The following is a 20,221-nucleotide window of genomic DNA, read 5'->3' as shown; positions in this document are numbered from 1 at the left end:
GGGAAAAAAAATATGTAGAAGTTTATTTTAGCCAATGCATAATGCAACATTTCTCTGCATTCCACAACCAAATTGATAATCTTTAAAAATTGTGCTGGACTGTAAAATGGTGAAAAGCCAAAGCGAACAGTCAGTCCTCTGTGTGAAAGAAAAAGAAGAGGAAATGAATATAGCAGTCATGCCTCAGGTTCCTCCTGATGGGTTTTCGCACAAGATAATGTTTATCATATGGCTGCACGCTATTCATTTATCCTTGGTTATAAAAAGTTAGCACAGTATCCTGACAGACATCATATGATATCACCGGGTTAGTTGTCAGTGGATATTTAAGTCAGTATATAATTGTTTTGTCCTAAGAATTATCTGCCTCACTTGGCGTTTGGATGGACAAATTGTTGATATTCATGTGTCTGTATTCAATGGCAGTTTTGTATGTATTTTCATTGATTAATCATTTTATCTGTCTAACCATGGTCTAGACAACCACACACACACACACACACACACACACACACACACACACACACATGCAAAAAACACACAAACTGCTTCCTCCCTCTTGTAGGCACACACTACATAACTGTCTTGTCTGATCTTTCTGTCTTCTCCCCCCCTCCCTAGCTTGAGGATTTTATAATTCTCTCCAGAGGAAGAGCGTCGCATCTTGTAAGGAGCCACAGGTCAGAAACTCTACTCCTCTCCCTCCCTCTCCCCTTTTATGCTGTGCAGACTGGCACTGAGCTGCTCACGGGCCTGCATGCTTCAACACGAATGCTGCATGCTTCCCCAACCCCTCCCCACCTTAGGGCTTTTCTCCTTTTTTTTTTTTTATTCCCCCTGCATGACCACACCGGGGCAATCCACCTATGATTTGATTCTGCTTGGCTTTGGTGCTTGTGAAGAAAAAACTTTTGCAATGATACTTTTACTTTTTACCAATCATCATTTTGTCGTTTGCTCTCACCACGTGATTTGGTTTTCCTTCCCTCTTTAAGTTGTGATCCTCTTTGTTCATATCTGCTTTGAAGCAAGCTGATGGCCTATGTCTTCTTTATATCTTATGATGTTCATAGTGACATACATGGTGTTCACATGCGCAGCTGCCTGTACTCAGTGACCTCTTAGGCAACAAGCTTTGCTCTGCAATTGACCGTTCACTAAACCACTCCCCCAAAAAGTGATTGTCCAATCATAGCTTAGCAACCGTATTTAAGCACGGCAGACCTGTTCATCTTTGAATTGCTCCAAATGCTGAAGCAGTGTAAATGGGGCTCTAAACTCAAGTGTGTGTACGTTAGTTTCTTTATCGCCTTTTACAAGAACACGTGCAGAAGTGTAAGTTATGGATTTAACAGTCTGTATGTCTACAATATTTGCATTTCTGGTTAACCTAAGGAGTGTATCTTTAACCAACTACGTTACTTATTACATTACAAAACGCCCCGCTAAGGAGCAACATGTTGACTGAATGGGAGCAAAGTTGCTGATGATAACAATAGGAGCTCCGTCCTGCTCTTTATTCGGTTTGGGGAAGTTTACACACCTGCAACTAAATAACTCGTTACCCAAGATTGCCTTATGTTTCCTAAAAAGTATATATTGCTTAATCCTCAACCTCAAAGCTTTTTCTCTTGTAAAAGAGAAATGTATCGTTTTAAAATAAAGGCAGGATTTAAATGTCTACAGTAAGCTCAAATAAATTGCATTTATAACGCTGTGCAGTTATAATGTTAGACCTAACTACAGGTGTTCGGTTTGATATCATGTATGTAGCCATCAAGTTTAAGAACCTTTTAACGTGGTTTTTATTTTAAAACGAGTCAGCTGGAAACATAAAGAAGTCAGCTGGAGATAGTTAGCAATCAACTCATAGTTGCTACACCTTATAAAATGTCATTTGAGCCAACACAATCAACCGTCGTCGGATAGAACTGAGAAGCGTGCTTGCATTTACTTCTATGTGAAATAAATGACCCACTGCTTCAAAAATCGCATTGAATTTTGAGTTGTAAACTGCATATGTGCCGTGATGCTAGAATTGACATGCGTAGCAACAGTAACTAAGGGAGGCAGGGCTAAGCGAAGGCTTAGCTGATGCCAGCACTTGTCTCCCAGTGATCAGTACTAGATGGTTTTGGTGCCAGTTGCCCAGTGTTATTATTATGCAATTGTAATAATGTTGGTTATCTCCAACACTAGGCAACCCACACCAAAACATCTAAATTGATAAATAGCACTGCAGGTAAAAGGAAAAATAGGTATTTTTGATTTTTGGGGTGAGCTGTCCCTTTTAAGTGACCTAATTTACATAAATGCCTTAAATTATTTTCATTACCACAAGGATGGAAGTGTGCCCTAAATCGGCCCTCCAGATCACATGAAAAACATTTTGATAAGTGTTTTAAAGTGTCCGGCTCGGCTTTGTTCTGTTCACCCCTCTCTGTGCTGTGCTGAAACGGTGAAATTAGTGTTTTATCTCCTGGTATGCCAAGTTCAGGAGGACACACTGTTAGTGTTGTGACAGCCTGTGTGTGATAGGGTGAGTTTTCACACAGCACTCCAGAGGAGGTTTTTGTCTCTGCTGGGCCAAAATTACCACCATGAAATCGGTGCCGCTGAGAGAAAAGCAGAAGAGAAAGGAGTCTTCCTTAAAGGCAGAAAGGAGAGGAGGAAAATATAGCAGGGTTTTTAGATGCTTACAGCCATTCAAATGTCCCCTGACTGGTGGGAAAGCTTAATAACTTCCATTTGAAACACTTTCTTTATCTCATCATACTCTTTCACCAAAGCACCAAAACATGTAAGTAAAATGATTGAAATGTGACGAAAGTCAAACATATCGGTTATATTTATATTCCACGTCATGTGACTCGAACCCCAGAACTAGAGATTTATTACACTCCGGGAGCTGAAGTCACCTGCCCTTGGCCATTGCTGTTTAAAAGCTTCTACCGATGTGATCAGCATTCTCTAACTTGGGACCGCAAGGCTTTCAGCTGGGCTTTTGCAGCTTCCTAAAAATAGTCCCACATTATACGCCCCAAGGCCTAGCTGGCATCACCGTAGCCTCAAGGAAACTACATCAAGTGAAAGGTTTATGACTTTACTGTGAGCTATGGCTTCCATGTCACCCCAGGCTATAAAATGTACCAGTATTCACCCCAAGATAAGTGTTTTCAGTGGAGCAGTGTCACCAATGTGCTCTCCTCTAGCTGAGTTTTGGAAGTTTTAGATGTCTTCCTCCTGAAAATGTTATCCATTTACTACTATGTGTGCATTATTAGTAATATTGCCAGTTTGCAACAAATACATTATTCTTTATATTGAATAATGCCTTAATGGCTTCAGGAAATGGCTTACGTGGCTGTCTGAAAAGGCTTGTATCAAGATGACGACATGAAAGGCAGCTAAGTTCCTTTTTATTGTTATTTTTGCCAATGCAAATGTCAATAGTAAAACTCGTCCACTTTTTATTTTTCTCCTTTTTTAACTAAAAAGAAAAAGCGCATGGTCATAATGTTTTTATGTTAGACTACAGAGGCACATTCAGTACTTGGAAGGGGAACACGACGCAGCAATCCATGTTCCTCTAGTTAGCTTACTTCATTACTGCCTGTATTTTATATAGGGACGTTTTTCAGATCTTTCAGCGCCACGTGACTCGAGGAAAGGGCGTGTTGTTTTTAAGAGCTTGCCATCGGCAGACTAAATATACCCTTTACTGGACCTGACCCCTCATTTGCCTTTGCTGTGGCCGCTTTAAGTCGACATGCTAGCTCAGCAGGGGCCCTACAACTAGTAATTATATAGAAGGGTTTCCATTTAACATCCCCTGTGTAGTGTTGCCTTCACACAAACTCTTTTCCTCAATAGACATTTGGGTTGTCATTGATGGTTTACCTATATTTTAATTTTACCTACTTCATTTCAGTATGTGTCCAGCCTGCACCATAAATGAGCAGCATGTGCCCCTTGTCATCATTCAGCCTTAATTGTAGATGTGAATGAATGAGTCTAGTGGATAATGCTGTTAATCCTTGATCTGGCTTTTTAAACGTTTTCCTCCCATCTGTCATCCAGTGAGCTCACCATGGATAATGTACAATGACTGCTGCATCAGCTGTCGCAGTTTTCAGATGATTTTCTCTGTATGAACAACAGTCCGCTGTGCAGTGCAAGTCTGTCAGCTGTTCACTGGCTTTCAGATGACTTTGTGTTAACATGATGTGGCTATGACACGGTGGCTTTGCACCTCACGAGTGAAGGCTGATGTCTGTCTTAAGTGAATTCCAGATGGTTTGGTCGTGGACCACAGCTGCAGGCTGAACTGTTGCATGTTGATTTATCCAGACAGCTTGAAAAATTAAGCAAATAAGACTTGAAAGTAAGAGGAACTTCCCCAATTTTTCTCATCCTAGTTGTATAAAGCCTTATGTCACTTGGTGTCGTTTGGGACTGAAGACTACAGGTTTGAAAACAAAAACAAATCTGGGGTTGTGGCGTTAATTGAGGTTACCAGACCCCTGTAGCCCGCTCTTCATCTCCGTTTGAGGCTAGCAGCTCAAGGATACATTAGCATTACTGGCATAACTGTTTGTGCTTGAGTTGCATTGTGGGTAATGTAGGCACCAAGTTTTGACAAGGAAGAAGAAAGTGTTGAATAATAAAAAGATATCATCTCTGGTTCTGCTGTATTGATTTTGATCGCCATGGTGAGTCAGACAACAGCTGTATTTAAAACTGCCTACTCCATACTACCAACGAACACAGTATGAAAACTGGTCAATCAATTTATTTTTGCAATATGTTAGGCCAGGCTTTGCTAGTTTCCGTTTTCGGAAAACGAAAGTATTGACCGGTCGTTGTGACCATTCCAGCGCTTTGCATTGTGGGACACAGTAGACGATGTAGACTGGTCTGATGCATACTGAAGATGTTTTTTAAATCAGTACGACATTTAGCTTTTATTTGCATACTACATGCTACGTTTTGGCCAAATCAGTACATACTGCTAGATGGCGGATTCCAAAACGGGGGACAGGCTGTAGCCCTGACCATCAGATGGAAGTGTAATAGTCAGCTGAAGTTGTAATACCAGTCGCTTAGCCTGTAGTGAGAGACAGTAAAGCCTCGGTTGTCAACTTGAAATGTCAAAAATATTTCATCAGCCTATGGGGAGAAACGACCCAAAACCCTGGTGCAGCAGGCAGTATTTTAAGAAGGGGTCTTGGTCCCTGTCTGGAGGGATTTCAAGCCCCCAGTTGGCATTATCGTGTACACATATGAGCGTGCTTGAGTCTCTGCCACATCTATAGCCAAACTCCATTAATCTGCAAATGACATTGGAGCAGACATCTGTCCCCATCAGTGTGTCATTCTCTGCGGTCTTAGTATTTTGTTTCAAGTGAAGGCTCTCTCGCTCACTCACTTTTTCATACAGGCCCGGCTCCAAATAACCCACAATATACCCCTGGAGTAGAGCTGTCCCAAACGATTATTTTTTAAATGATTAATCTAGCGATTATCTTTCTGATTAGTCGACTAATCTATTAATTTTTCGATTAGCGATTATTTTCCCATTGCTCAATTAACAATTTACACAAAACAAATTTCAATAAGGTTCAAATCTCTATGTATTCAAATTGTTTAACACTGCACTGTTCAAGTAAATTTAGATTAGAGCCAGATGTAGGCTATCAATCCAATCACAAAATAAAGTCACTTTCAGGAGGAATACAAAAATAAAAACTTAAAGTAAACGGAGCAAGTGCAAAAAGAGTAGCCTGAATTTGCTTTTTTTAACAGTAGGTAAAATATTGAATAAGCTCTTGTTTAACATCCAAGCTCTTCTTTGAATTTAAAGGCTGGTTAAGCAGTGTAGGGAGGAGAATTTGGACAGTTTTTTTTTGTCTCATTCCAGTGATTGGCACATCTGGGTGATGGTGTCGGATATGCTGTAGCATGTTAGATGTATTTCCACTCACATACCCAACAACTGCTGAACAACGCCGACACACAGTCCTCGTCTTATCCACCACTCTCTCGCCTGTAGCCTACTACTGTAACTGACCCGAAGACCGAAGTTTTTGAGGCGGGGAGGGCATGACACGGGAGGCTCCAGGCTGCAGCCATACAGTCTCAAAGTTTTCCCAAACTTGCGATCTTAAAGAGGCCAGCGGGTCCTCTAACTCTTGTGGGTCGCCACTACTTGCCATACTCGTCCTTTCGTGATGCTATCTCTGACTCACTAACTGGACCTAACAGGCGGGGCTACAGATTAGGTGTCCCTAGAACCCGCGTTTATTTATTATTTAAGTTTTATTTATTTATTTTATTTAGTGGCGCATCGACGTAAATTATTTGTGTCGGCGCATTTTTTTAATCGATGACGTCGACTACGTCGACAAATCCGCCCAGCCCTACCCTGGAGAATACAAGAACAAACACCACAGTAGTGCTGTTGTAGGAAGAACAAATGTGATCTGCGCTTTGATCTAGATCTTGATTAAAAATGTTCAGCAAAATCCACTGACAGTCCCGTGATCATTACATTACTACCAGTTATGATGTCAAACTATGTGACGGGTTTATTAGAAATCCTTCAGCAAAGCAACCTCATTAGCATATGTTGTCAGTGCTGTTTCATTCCCACAGCTGGGTGGGTACTGTCGTACAGATGGTCCTGTTGATTAAGTCAGCAGTCATACAACACAATGTGGTATATGCACTCAGTTTTAGGGATTCTGTTATTTAGTCTATCCTCTTTGATATAAATGACCTGCGATGGTTACAGGTTAAACAATTCCCACTCCTAAGTGCTGAATTTACAATAGTTTTAAACCTTTACATGGAGGTGTGAAGCAGCATCTTGACAACAGCAGAAGTTGTTTTCACTAGGAGGAATGTGAGCAACTTGGAGCAAAGATTAGTGCGCAGCACCACATGGAAATGTCATTCTGAACTGCCAAAAGAGACATTCTTTCCACAAAATGAACTACTTAAAGCACATTTCCCATTACACAGTTTGTTTGTGCGTGGTTAGGACCGTTAGTATTATAGCAACAGACGGAGCTGAAAAGAAAATGAGTAGCAGCCTCTTGGCGTGCTGCAGCAAAAGGAAGAAGAGCAACTCTGTGCATTGATGCTGATGAGCACATGGAAAAGAGAGCCAGTGAGGGGAAAAGGAGTGAGGGGTTGGAGTTGTTGGCAGGCACTGAATGTCCAACTCCTTCACATCACCCTCCATCACACTCTGTATCTTTACTCACAGGATGTGGAGCTTCTTTTTTGCACTCTGCATTGGAAATGAGGTGGCAAGTGGTGAAGCCGCTATCCTAACATTTCATCAGGGAACTTATCCTTGAGTCACATATGGTTGGTTTAGTTGATACAGCTTCATTCCACTTTAACTATTTCCCTATAAGCACTTTCTTTTTTACTATTTTAACAGATGGCAATCACCACCAATAAAATCAAATTACTTAATTAATTCATGTTCAGACCGACTTGAGCCCTGCATTCATTTGAATGAAGCCAGTCCGTCAACACAGCTGGGGTGCCAATTCACACTTAAGTCAGCTTTATGGTCAACACAATAGGTTAACAGGAGTTTTGATTTACTGTTCAGTGTCAGATTTCTCCCATTCATAGCAACAGTGCAACACTAAATGCATGCATCGTACAGGATTTAGGTGTGTGTGTGTGTGTGTGTGTGTGTGTGTGTCAGGAGAACTGTCAGCTTGTCCTCCATAATATTTCCAGCACCTTCTTGGAATCAAAAGTTTTAGCTTACTGCAAAATGGTCCGTATTCGTCTTCACCACAGTTCTCACTGTAGTCTGTTGACTTTCTGTGCCGCCTCAACATTTTGCTGAGCATTTTAAGTGGGTTTTTCATTAGCATTTCCCCTTTTATTACAATCCTGCAGATACATGTTGTACACCTGTTTGCTTTTAAACAAAGATTGTTGGCTGTGAAGATGCCAGTCTGTATCTTTTCATAATTTTCTTTCATTTTTTTTTTTATCATTGTTGGTCGGCCATGTTATTGTCTTGTGAAGCACTTTGTTTGAAAAAGTGCTATATAAATAAAGTTATTATTTTACAAGGCCACTGCTCTGCCTTGAGTAAGAAGTGCAAACAAACTTAAGTTATTTTCCTTTAAAACTGGCTATATTTGTTTTTGTACAGAAACTACATATTAGTTGTAGTGGGTTGCCTTGGTAATTCATTGTCATTGTGGTTATACCTAATTAGCTAACAGTGTGTACTGAAAGGAAAAACAAGTGCGTAGCTGTAATCTGTAAACTCAATTAAAATGAAATGGTTGGCAGTGGCACACCCCTAATGATTTGTGTTGCATAAAGTCAATAAATCACTTTCCAGATCAAATGTTCTCTCTTACTCTCATACTCACTAACACATTCACAGTTCTTGTGCACAGATAGGCAGAGCTCCAGTTTCCCCCCTCTCTGTGCCCTGTCCTCAGTGGGCAGCCTGCCAATGTCTGTGCCCAGTTAACAGCGCAGTGCTGGGAACCCCAAGGCCCCAAGCAGGTGTCAACCTCCCTGCTCAGCCAAAGGAGCTGAGAGAGGAACACAAAGGGCTCAAAGAGACCTGCCAGCATGGTCACCGTCTTAAATATCCCAGGCCAGTGTGGCCACTCCTCTAAATCTCTCAGCAGTATAGGTTAGCTGCCAGTTTGCTCTTTCTGCTACTGTAACACTGACTCTCAAAAGGGTTTGAAGCTTCTTTTTTTTTTAAAGCTTTGCCCTTGATGGGGCTCAGAGTGGTAAGATTGATAGAGGGATGAATCTAGTTTGAGGCTTTTATTTATGCAGCGTGCAGCTATAGGAAAGAAGCCAAAAACAGAGAGAAATTTAGTCTGTCTGGGGTTTTCATCATGGATTCAGTATTGTTATCTCCTCCATTCACACTGCCTACGTCTCTCCCTTTCTTTCTCCCTGTCTCTGTTTAACAGTTTCTCCTGCCATCATCTGACAGTTTATGGATCATCTTTTATGGGATGCTTCCAGACCTAGATCTCATGGGCTTGTGTGATCTTTGAAAACACGGGCTTGGCTCAGGGCTAAGCTGTCCTGGCATTTAGATTGGCGAGACTGTAAAAGAACTGGATGAGAGGGAGAAGTGATGCTTTTCTCTCTCTCTCGCTCTCTGTCCTCCCTCCCTTCTCTCTCTCTGTTCATTGTTACTCACTCTGCAGTGATGATGTTGATGTGATTGGGATGTGGGGGTGGAGTGGAGTAGAGGCTACCCTCATCTTCAGCAAACAATAGGTCCTTGTGTGTTTGACCCGCTCTTTAGCAGAGTGGAGTCCATGGCTTGGGCTGAAGCCGGGATGGAAACCCTCACAAAAACTCCTGGTGTTAGGAGGGTCATACCTCTGGGGTAATTTATTCTTTTTTACAACCATATCAATAATGAATTATCGTTCGCTCTCTTTTTTTTCCAGCTGTGGTGGCCCTCATTGATTGTCTGAACGTGCTGTGCTACATGATATATCTCCCCCTCGGCTGGGTAACTGATTACTAACCTATATTTGAGTAGGATGAGCCACAGTGGTGCTACTAGGTCACCAAAAAGTGGTTGACAATGATTATTTTTCTTGTAGTCGTATCGTTTGTTCTGTAATTTTGGTTAGAAAATCTTAAATGAGGACAAATGACCTAATGAAAAAAAGAAGAAGAAAAAAACACTACATTTTCCTTGTAAGATCCTTTTCTTGTATGTCATTTCTATTCACTAGGTCTTCCGTCAGCCACTTTAAATGAACACCGTTCCTTTCAGTAGCTTGAATGCTTAAATCCATATTACTGTGACATGAGAGAGAGATGAGTGAGACTGCCTGTTGGTTTCTGTGAGAGAAGTTTTGTTATCTAAATCCTCATCTTACAAGACATCCGATAACCTTTTATCCCCTTCTTTGTCTTGCCGGCCCACCCATTTGCGGAGGTGTGCTGCGGGTATTTAAGCTTCTTTTGAGCACGTTGTAGAAAACCAGAATAACCTGATCTGTGCCAGATCACTTTACTTCCTCAGAGAACTGCATGCAGCTGACTGACCAGAGCCACCTGGCCTTCAGAGTCCTCTCCGATATTATAAAAAGTAACTTCAGTTGTGTTAAACGAGAGAAAAGTCAGGGTACAAAGCTGCAGTTGTGCCGACACGTCCCATGCTGCCCCTTTCACAAGATTGGATCAAGAGACAGGAAACACTTGAGTCTTACAATTGAATGATGTGAGTTAATACCATTTCATTGTTGATAATATTGACAAAGCGAAAGAAGGTAATCGCTCTTCTGTCCATGTTAGAATGAATTTGGTTGATGGTCATGCAAATTAAAGATTATTTTTCATGTGCCCTGCATTGCAGTACATTTGGCAAACCTTGCATGTATTACAAGCAGGATTGCGAACAGATTTAGAGATTTATTTTAATATTTTACTTAATCTTTAAAGCATGAGCTTTCCCCCCCACCCCCCCAGCTTTTCTGCTGACCTGAAACAGGCAACTTGAAATGTGTTTTTCAACCAGAGAATGTCACCATTTTAGATAACAATTTGTGACAGAAAGTACCACAATATTATTAGCTATAGTGACTGAATCTTCTATATTTGAGACGCATCACTTCCAAAATAAAATGCACAGCATTTCAAGATAGTCATGTACTCGTCCTAAATTTTTATTGTGACAACTGTGACGTTGTTTTGAATTTTATAACATGTCATGATTGATAGGCTGAAACACTTCCTCAAATGGCACAGAGCAGCATAATGGAGTCCTTATCACACACATCCTGACGTGAATGTACCAGGAGAGAGCTGTTGAAAGGCAAAAAGATCACAATGCTTCACAAATTGGATAAATGGAAAACGACACCCGCTTCTGATAAGAGCCGATGGCTACCAGGAATGCTGTCGTCATCGTCATTGTCGTCCTCATCACCCGAGGCAAACGGATACACCTATTACTATGTCTCAACAATAGTGCAGCGCAGAATAATACGTTTTCAAAAAAAGTGATTTTTTTTTTCACGAGGTTGGTGAATTGTTGCATAATAACGCACATACCAACAATCAAGTGTCAAACAGTGGTCATAGAACACACCACATTAACTGCACTGTTAATAGAGCTTAAACACGTATGCCAGAGTGTGTGTGTGTGGTTTTTGTGCGTATTACAAACTAGCTGGTGTTTTTCTGCCACTGTAAGTCGTGTTCAGGCCCTCATCATGTGCTGCAGCCCTCCCTCTCTTTCCTCCTCACTGCCCCCGGTCTAATTCTTTATTCACATGGAACTTCACACCCATCTGTTTTCCTGCTTTATTTAACATTTCTGAAATGGCTCCAAGTTTCAAAAGCAACCAGTCATTTATTTGAGAGCCTTTAGGTGAACACTGTAATGAAAGGATGGAAATTGTTTCTGAAATCTAGCGAAGAGTTTACTTCCTTTTTTTGCGGTGTTAAACAAACGACTACTGATTCAAAAACATGAAGGAGACAGGACATGAGTAGCATTTGTTCCTCATTTAAATGTGGCTTTCTTAGCTGATTTAAGTGTACCCCATTTGCTTAAAAAACCCTTGCAAATAAAGCACACAAAAAAAAGAAAAGTGAAATAAAAAAGCACACTGGGTATTGTGATATTTTACAACCACATACCGAAATGTCATATCGGGCTAAAGATTTTCATTAACACCTAATCTGCAGATTATTTTCTCGATTAATTGATGAATCATTTAGTCTATAAAAAATGAAAAAATCAGTGTATGTGAAAAATGCCCATCACAATTTTTACAGTCCAAAGATATGAATTGACTGTCATATGGCGAAGAATACTTAAAACCAGCAAACGGTTGAAAAACTAACTTCTTTCCATTGACCAATTGACTATTTGCAGCTCTAGTGTCAGAATGTTCACATGAGAAACATCTGTTTTTCACAAATGAAAATATGAATTTCACACATTTCATTGTGGTTTTTTATTGCGCAGTTTCTGTCCCAAATATCTTTTTCCATTGATTTTATTCAAATGCGTGTGACGTGCTTTTCTAACCTCCTAAGCGATGCCAAAGACGATAAATCTATCCTGCCAGCTTTCAGTATGAAGGAAGTTGATTTGATGCCGGCCCCTTTTTAGTGTCTGTGCTGCATGATAAGATCAGCTTGTGAGGAACTTGTTTATTTCTACATCCTTTCAGGTTCCAGGTTTGACTATTTTGATTTTACTTTTTTGCGTTTCAGAGGAAACTTCACAGTTCCGAAGTTATCAGAGTCTAATATGGGATTTGGCGTGCTGGGAGTGTTTCTGGGGCTGCTCCTAGAGGTCTCCACCCATGGACCCCACGCTGTGCCTCGAACCTCTTGGAGACACCAAGGTAATCCTTGATGTCATTATACAGTATTTCTGGGAGATCTGTTAATTGACTGAAATATACATTGTTTAAGGTTTTGACCATTCATTAGGTAAAAATGCCAAACATTTGCTTACAATAAAGATTTTGGCTCTGGTAACACTGAATTGCTGTTTGTTATTCTTTTGCTTCTCTATTCAATCCATTATAAATGTATCAACTAATCAAATATTTAATATATTAGTTGTTATTATTAAAGGTTTGTTTGTATAGTTCTGTGTCCTTTTTACAGTAAACCCCGTCCTCAGAAATCTAAACCATTTCTGGTAAATGTTCTTTTGAAACCCCTGGGCTGATTTAAATTCATACCATGTTTGAGTCACCGAGAGTCTACAGGCGCTCAGTTTAAGGAAGTCCTACTTGTTAGTCTGACTTGGTATTTATGAGCATACACAATCTTAACACAAGAAACGGGAGCCACTAACGTAAAGTTCAGTTGCTCCACTAGCAATGCAACTGAACTGAGCCTTCATACTGTATAGATATAGATATACAGAACTCTTTCAACTGAAGTTTCATAATCGATAGTTAGGGGACACCTGTTTTCTCAGACTAACCGCAGTCTCACAGGTCTCAAGTTAGAGCGTTTAGGCGTCCGGTGGAAGTGCTGTTTGCACACTGCCATTTACATAAATAGCTCCAGTAAGTCTGTGAGAACCAGCGCAGCTCACCCCTTAACAAAGTTTTCTCTGCTCACTGTGGCACAGTCACTGTTTCAGTCAATCGTTGAGGGTATTTGCTTTCATCATTGTGGTGTTTATGTCCAGGCACCTGCAACCTGAACCTACTTGCACCTGGCACAACCAAAGCCTGCCAGACACAAGCGCTCCACTGGGTTTGCCATCAATCACAACACTCAGTATAACAAGAGACACACTCACTTGGGAGAGGCAGAAACGTGTCTCAAACATCTACGTTTGAGGATTCAGCCTCATCCAGTTGTTTCGGTGCCTTTTATTCACAGGCTACCTCTGTCACCTTTTGTTTTGTTGACATTTGTTGATATTTACTCCAGATGAACTTAAACCTGCATTAACTTTTTTAAATCCATTTTTTGGGCTCTTGGGGGCAGCAGAAACGAGCTGTAAACACAACACTGACATATTATTAGCTAATAAAGTTGTTATGAGGAACTTGTATATACACATTGAGCTGACGTGTAGCAACATTAGCATTCATTTGAAAAGCGTGTTTCAGGCCACCTGATTAATGTAAAACCAATATTATGGTTGTGGTGGAGTTTGGTGATAATTATCTGTGGGTTTATCACTCCAAGTGACCCTTTTCACATTACACGTAGTCATTTGATCTATTGTTACTATAAAAATATGTATCGTAGCAGCTTTAAATTCAATTCTCAATACCGTTGTTAAGTAAAACCTTTTACGAATGTTAAATTAATGTTTTCCAATGGTTTTGTGCTCAGATTTAGATCTGATGGAGTTTTCGGAGCCTGCGATCTTCAACTACTCCACGCTGTTGCTGAGTGAGAAAAGAGATGCGCTGTATGTGGGAGCCAGGGAGGCCATCTTTGAGCTCAGCAAGAAGAATGTGACGGTCAAACACAACAAGGTATCGAAACACGCATACGATTTGTGAAAACCAGAGAAAATTTAAATTGTAAAAATTTAATTCTGAGTCTCTTTTTTTTTTTTTTTTAACCATTTTAAGGTTCAGTGGACAGTTGCAGAAAATCACATGTTGATGTGCACTCAAAAAGGAAAATCGAGAGAGGTCTGTTCAATAATTAATGTTTATTACTACGGTGTCAGAGTCACTCGTTTTAGTGATTATAAACATTCTATTATGAAATATCAGTGTGTTCTAATTTGTTTATTGATTGTTGCTTTCCAGAGGGATTGTCTAAACTACATTCGAGTGCTCCAAGTCATAGACGACGAGCAGCTGTATGTCTGCGGCACGCACGCCTTTCAACCTCAGTGTGACCACTTGGTAGGTTCATGCTCATGGCCACAAATGAAGGTGCTTGGGCTCGCCAATCATCGCAGCAACCTCTTTAACTGAAATTTAATCCTGAACTTCCTTCAGAACCTCGCTGACTTTTCGTTGGGCGGTCGACCTGAAGATGGCCGGGGAAAGTGCTCTTTTGACCCGTCGCAAAGCTTTACTACCGTCATGGTTGGTGAGTTGGGGCCAGTTTTATGTCATTTCACAAAGCGCTCTTTTGGTTGTCAGCCCCGCTGTAAAAACGCTTAATAATCCCCAATAATCTCTTTTGTTTTTTTTTGGGAGGCAAAATGGACTTGCTGGACAATGAAGCATTTTGTTGTTGTTTTATTCCCTGTTTTTCTATCAGATGGAGAGCTGTACTCAGGGACAGCTTATAACTTCTTAGGCAGTGAACCGATTATTTCCAGATACTCTCCATCCCAGTCCCTGCTGAGGACAGAGTACTCCACATCATGGCTCAATGGTGAGTTGGGACAATATGTGACAAGTGAACATCTTGAATAAAGAAATGGATGAAAAAAGATGTTGTGCCTGGTAGAGATGCCCCGAGCCAAACCTAAGGATCAGTATAGTCGGCCGATTAAGACTCGTTTTACTGGCTCAGTATTGGCTTAAATAAAAACGGATCATAATCTGATCCTTTCTTTACTCCACCGTGTTCGTCCACCTCAGCCTGCTAGTGTTGCAGCGGTGCCCTCTTTTAAGACATCCTACTGTGCGAGCATTTCGCTCACACATGCGAGTGAAAATTACAGTGTGACAATGTGTAAAATGATTTGTTCCCACCGGTATTAGTGACTCGGAGTTCAGGCGCTGAGGTCGACTAATTACACAGATTTTGCTCTTTCTCGTTAGCAAAGAGCAGAGTACAAAACATTGAGGTAGTAGCTTCTCATTTGTATCCGGTGCTGACTGTGGTATTCACCAAATAAAATTGCAAAAGTTGCCAGCAGTAGCTTATATCAGCTGTTGCTAATTCATTTTAATTCTTTGAGGAACTTGATATCAGGCCAACATTAAATTGTTTATGAGGTAAAAGATGCTGCACTATGTATCACCACGATACAACGGCAAGTTGACTGACTGACTGATCTTCTCGCATCACGTCAATTTCAGGAGTTAAATTCTCCCGTTAAACTTTCTTTCATATCAATAATTGAAGCTCATCAACTTAATATTTTTTTAACCTTTAGACCTCCAGTAATTGGATCAAGTAGCTTGTGAAAAATAAGGTGTGTGAGAGGGAGTTATAGATCTGGTCATCCCTAGTGTCTGGTGTTTAGGGTTCAAAATAAGTTTCTAAAGCTTTCTGTTGAATTGTGTGTTGTAGCACCCTGCGCAGCAGGAACACAATGAGGCTTTCACAGTAGCAGATCAATCCTCCTAGTCTTTCTTTACCAATACCTTTCTCTCCCTCTTTCTCCTTCCTGCTTTTCTTGCAGAGCCCAGTTTTGTGTTTGCTGATGTGATTAGTGAAGGGAGAAACAGAGTAGATGGCGAGGACGATAAAATCTACTACTTCTTCACCGAGGTGTCAGTGGAGTATGAATTCTTTGGCAAGCTGCTCATCCCCCGGGTGGCACGCGTCTGTAAGGTACACGTCATGTACCATCTGCACATACCAGCAGCAACCCTCTTTAGCCCCAATCCACCTGCTGTCTGTGTGTGTGTGTCCTTCTCCCTCCTTCCATTATCTTGTATCTTTTCTCTTGATCTGACCTGAGCTCATATCCTAAAACAAATCAACTGCAGTCAGTTATGTTATTTATTGTGCCCTGTACATAACAAGTGCATCGTATGTGTGTATATATATATATATATATATGTGTATGTGTGTATGTATGTATATATATATATATATATCTATCTCTCTAATCTCTTGAATTATATAGTTGGCATTAAAACATGAACATTATTTTTTCAGCCTCACCTAAATCACAACAGAGCATTTGGTCTCTAAAACTACCTGTTTCTACAGCTAACGGTAGTGTACATAACATCATTGTGCACAAAGAGATCTTTTTCTGCTTCACATAAGGCTCTACACTGTAGTTTAGTTTTTATGAGACAATATGTTCAATTCTTAGCTTTGTACCAAACTTCAACAGACCATCTCTCCCCCTACATCAGGAACTATTTACCCTGAGCATCATAATTATCATGTCGTCTGTTTGAAAAAAAAAAAAAAGAAGAATAATGCAAAAATAAAAGATTTCACATCACTAATCCAGGGATTTTTTTATGCAAAATGTCCCAATTAAAGATCTTAAAGATGTTTTTAGTGAGCAGCTGTTCAGGCATTATTCACAAGTCTGTTATATCTGACGTTTCCATCCCATATCACCACTGATGGCCAAAGCTGTTGTGAACTCCCAGAAAGGATCTAATGGTAATAAACTGTGATACAATTTATAGTTCACGTAAAAGCCAGACTCATTTGAAACAAGACACAGCAGTTAATTTCATTATATATCAGACTAACAGCTGTTCAATCAATCATACTCATGGGTGGATGTTTGGTGAAGAAAAAACTATATTTATCAAAAGGTAAAATTGGCTAACATTTTTATAATTTAGTTTAAATGTTGTGTACAAAATAGAAATGCTATATAAACCCCTAAAGCTTGTGTTGTTATGCTTTAATCCATCTTAAAATCCTATAAATAGTTTTGATGCTGTCTGATAGATGTTTTATTTGCATCTTTACTACAAAGAGCTCTGTGCTCTACGGTCTTTTCTTTAACTAATGTTAAATTTTAGCGTCTTTTAAGGAGAATATTAACTGTAAACAATAGATATTAACCAAAAAACTATATAGACTGGGCAAAAAAGTTCTGCCAAGCACTCGTAGCACTTACTGCTTTAAGCGAATGGGCTCAGACAAAAATAAGATTTTGAAAAGTAAAGGTGACATGTTCCCCGCATCCCCCAGTGGAAAATACACCCTTGCACACATTCTTACGCCTGCCATTCCCATTCCCTCTCCCTCTTCCCACTTCTTATTTCCTCTCCCTCTCTCCCTCCACTGCCTAATGTGCTGATAAACCTCTCTCCCACAGGGTGACCTCGGGGGGCAGCGCACTCTGCAGAAGAAATGGACGTCCTTCCTGAAAGCCAAGCTGGTGTGCTCCATGCCTGAGCTCAACTTTGTATTCAACGTAGTACATGATGTCTTCATCCTGAAGGGGGCAGACTGGAGGGACACAGTCATCTACGGGGTCTTCACCTCCCAGTGGTCAGTGATTTGAAGATCTTGAGAAGAGGATCAGTAGGGATCAGAAAGGGAAAATATGTCAATGTAATGCAGGTCCTTTAAATTCACTTATCTTCCCTCCCCCACATCATTCTCTTCCCCCAGGGGTAACGTGGGCTTGTCAGCAGTGTGCGCTTACAACATGACAGCTGTGGAAGAAGTCTTTTCCAAGGGCAAGTACATGCAGAAGGCCACAGTGGAGCAGTCCCACACCAAGTGGGTCCGGTACAACGGCATCACTCCTACGCCACGTCCTGGAGCAGTAAGTACCTTTAACACAGCTCCAATAATTAAGACCTGAGCTCAGTTTTGTGTAAATGCTTGGCAAACTATCCAGGAAATGCTTTATTGTGTAATGACAATGCAGATGGGAAAGAAATCAGTTTATTCCTGTGCTTGTCTTGTGTCGTTTTTTAATAGACAGGCGGGTGCGAACAGACATTAAAATATTTAATGTCTCCTGCCTGCCTTTTTCCTCCACCAGTGTATTAACAACCTGATGCGACGGCAGAACATCAGCAGCTCTCTCCACCTGCCAGACAAGACCCTTCAGTTTGTTAAGGACCACCCCCTGCTGGAGGACCCCGTCCTGCCCATCGGCAACGGGCCTCGCCTCATCACCAAAGACGTCAACTACACTCAGATTGTTGTGGAGAGGGTCCGTGCGCTCGATGGGAACATTTATGACGTCATCTTCACTGCAACAGGTAAGAACACATTAGTTATTAATACACATTTTGAATTTAGACTGGTATAAATAAGGTTTTCCTCATAAAGTTTATTAGCCCCTGAATCTGAGTTACTGACTCATAAGTACTCTTGTGCTGATACAGTGCCCCGGTACAAAGTTCATTTTAGCCAAGCTGCTGTTGGACATTTTTCATTTTACAGTTTCAAATAATTGTTAATTTTTTAAAAGCCATGTCTCAACACAAAAGAATTGTGGTTAATGTCTGTTTACAACACCAATGAAAGCTGGCATAGACGGAGCATAATATGGTAAAATAGACAAGGGAAAGAAACCGATCAGTCTGAGTATATTTTATACCATTCAATTGATCGGCTGCGTGTACTGATAATTCAGGGTTACGCTTTACTTGAAGGTATCGACATAAGAGTGACATGACACTGTCATGAACGTGTCATAGACATTATAAACAAGTCATAAATGTTTTATGACATAACGCTTTTGTCATTAAGTGTCATTTGTTTTTTGTCATGACAGGTTAGGGTTAGGGTTCATGTGTCATAACAGTGTCATGTCACTCTTATGTAGATACCTTCAAGTAAAATGTTACCTAATTCAGTACATCCCGTATTGTCATCTTTTGTTTTTGAAAGGCTAATCTGGCTTCCTCCTTGGCTGAATGATTGACATTTTACCATTCTCATCTTTTAGATAAGGGAGTCGTGCACAAGTCAGTGGTGTATGGAGGAGAAGTGCACATTGTGGAGGAGATGCAGCTCCTGAAGAACTCTGAGTCCATCAAGAACCTGCTGCTGTCCTCTGAGGTCAGTGGCTTCACTCTTAACAGATAATAACTGTACAAAGAGACACCTGCAGCACAAGAATTGGAACATGTGTTTTGAGCTCAGCAGATATACACTGCACATAGACAGGCAGTGTGTCGATGTGTTGGTATACTGTACTCATTTGCCAGTTTAATTGATAAAATATGTAGTTTAAAAACAGTTGCAGTCTAATACAACAGTCATGCAAATGTTCAGTTTTTGTTGAAACAGTTTTAGAGGTGTTGATTCAACTGTGTGATTATTTTGGAGGGTGTCGTTTGTGGTGCTGTAAAACTGTGAGGCATTATACAGAGAGGTGTTTTTGTTAGTCGACCCTCACGCAAACTTGGAAGTGTGCGTTTGCATGTTTTTCTGATGTGCTTACTCTGCTGTGAAAAAACTCACGATAGGAATTTACCAAGGAGATAGCATGACCAGCAGTCAATCAGATGAGACTGCACGTTTTATCGTTTACCTTTTTTAAAGTGATGTGTAGACTTGTGTATGGTTAAGGACCTAGTAAAATTCCAGAGTGATCTATAAGTGTATTGCTTTTGTAATGCACGCTTTCTTTGGCATATTTACATGAACAACCTTGTGCTTCTATAGACACGATCCCTGTACGCTGGTTCAGACTCGGGTGTAGTCCAGTCACCCACAGCCTTCTGTGGCCGGTATGTGTCCTGTGAGGACTGTGTCCTGGCTCGAGACCCATACTGTGCCTGGGACCCTCACACTGCTGCCTGTGTCAATATCTTCGACGCCCCCAGCCAACGGCTTAGGTAATCTTTTTTTTTTTTTTTTTTTCTACATACCTGTACTCCGCTCATACGTTATTACACTGGTTAACGACACCAAAACCACCATCGAGATGCGTCTTTACTGATACTCCATCCAGTTTGACCTGCTATACTGCCTCTAGATTCATTGTGCGTGGGCATATTTTAGATAGCTATGAAAATAATGCTTTGTTTTTTCAGGAAGCTAATCCAGAGCCTGAATGGGGACGCAGACAGGTGTCCTTCAGGTAGGGTTCGACATGCTCACATACGAC

The 20,221-nt window shown here is 40.7% G+C and overlaps 1 protein-coding gene across 6 annotated transcripts in view; it reads left to right on the top strand.

The window, feature by feature from the left end:
• Window positions 1-20,221, top strand: part of sema4d (sema domain, immunoglobulin domain (Ig), transmembrane domain (TM) and short cytoplasmic domain, (semaphorin) 4D) — a 37,097-nt gene that overhangs the window by 13,729 nt on the left and 3,147 nt on the right. For 3 of the 6 annotated variants that reach the window (XM_078271169.1, XM_078271171.1, XM_078271170.1), the window contains 13 exons: window positions 12,262-12,395; window positions 13,858-14,003; window positions 14,103-14,165; window positions 14,286-14,384; window positions 14,481-14,574; window positions 14,749-14,865; window positions 15,845-15,996; window positions 17,462-17,637; window positions 17,761-17,917; window positions 18,140-18,362; window positions 19,055-19,167; window positions 19,777-19,949; window positions 20,148-20,194. In XM_078271169.1, coding sequence (XP_078127295.1) covers window positions 12,262-12,395; window positions 13,858-14,003; window positions 14,103-14,165; window positions 14,286-14,384; window positions 14,481-14,574; window positions 14,749-14,865; window positions 15,845-15,996; window positions 17,462-17,637; window positions 17,761-17,917; window positions 18,140-18,362; window positions 19,055-19,167; window positions 19,777-19,949; window positions 20,148-20,194 — 1,694 coding nt within the window. Of the gene's footprint in view, window positions 1-621; window positions 681-10,021; window positions 10,256-12,102; window positions 12,186-12,261; window positions 12,396-13,857; window positions 14,004-14,102; window positions 14,166-14,285; window positions 14,385-14,480; window positions 14,575-14,748; window positions 14,866-15,844; window positions 15,997-17,461; window positions 17,638-17,760; window positions 17,918-18,139; window positions 18,363-19,054; window positions 19,168-19,776; window positions 19,950-20,147; window positions 20,195-20,221 lie in introns of those variants that run through there. The other 3 variants (XM_078271173.1, XM_078271172.1, XM_078271174.1) reach the window with 3 other exon arrangements.

Source organism: Sander vitreus, chromosome 16 (assembly GCF_031162955.1).
Source record: "Sander vitreus isolate 19-12246 chromosome 16, sanVit1, whole genome shotgun sequence".
Lineage (NCBI taxonomy): Eukaryota > Metazoa > Chordata > Actinopteri > Perciformes > Percidae > Sander > Sander vitreus.
Note: the sequence above shows the minus strand (reverse complement) of the source record. Positions and strands in the feature narration are given on the sequence as shown.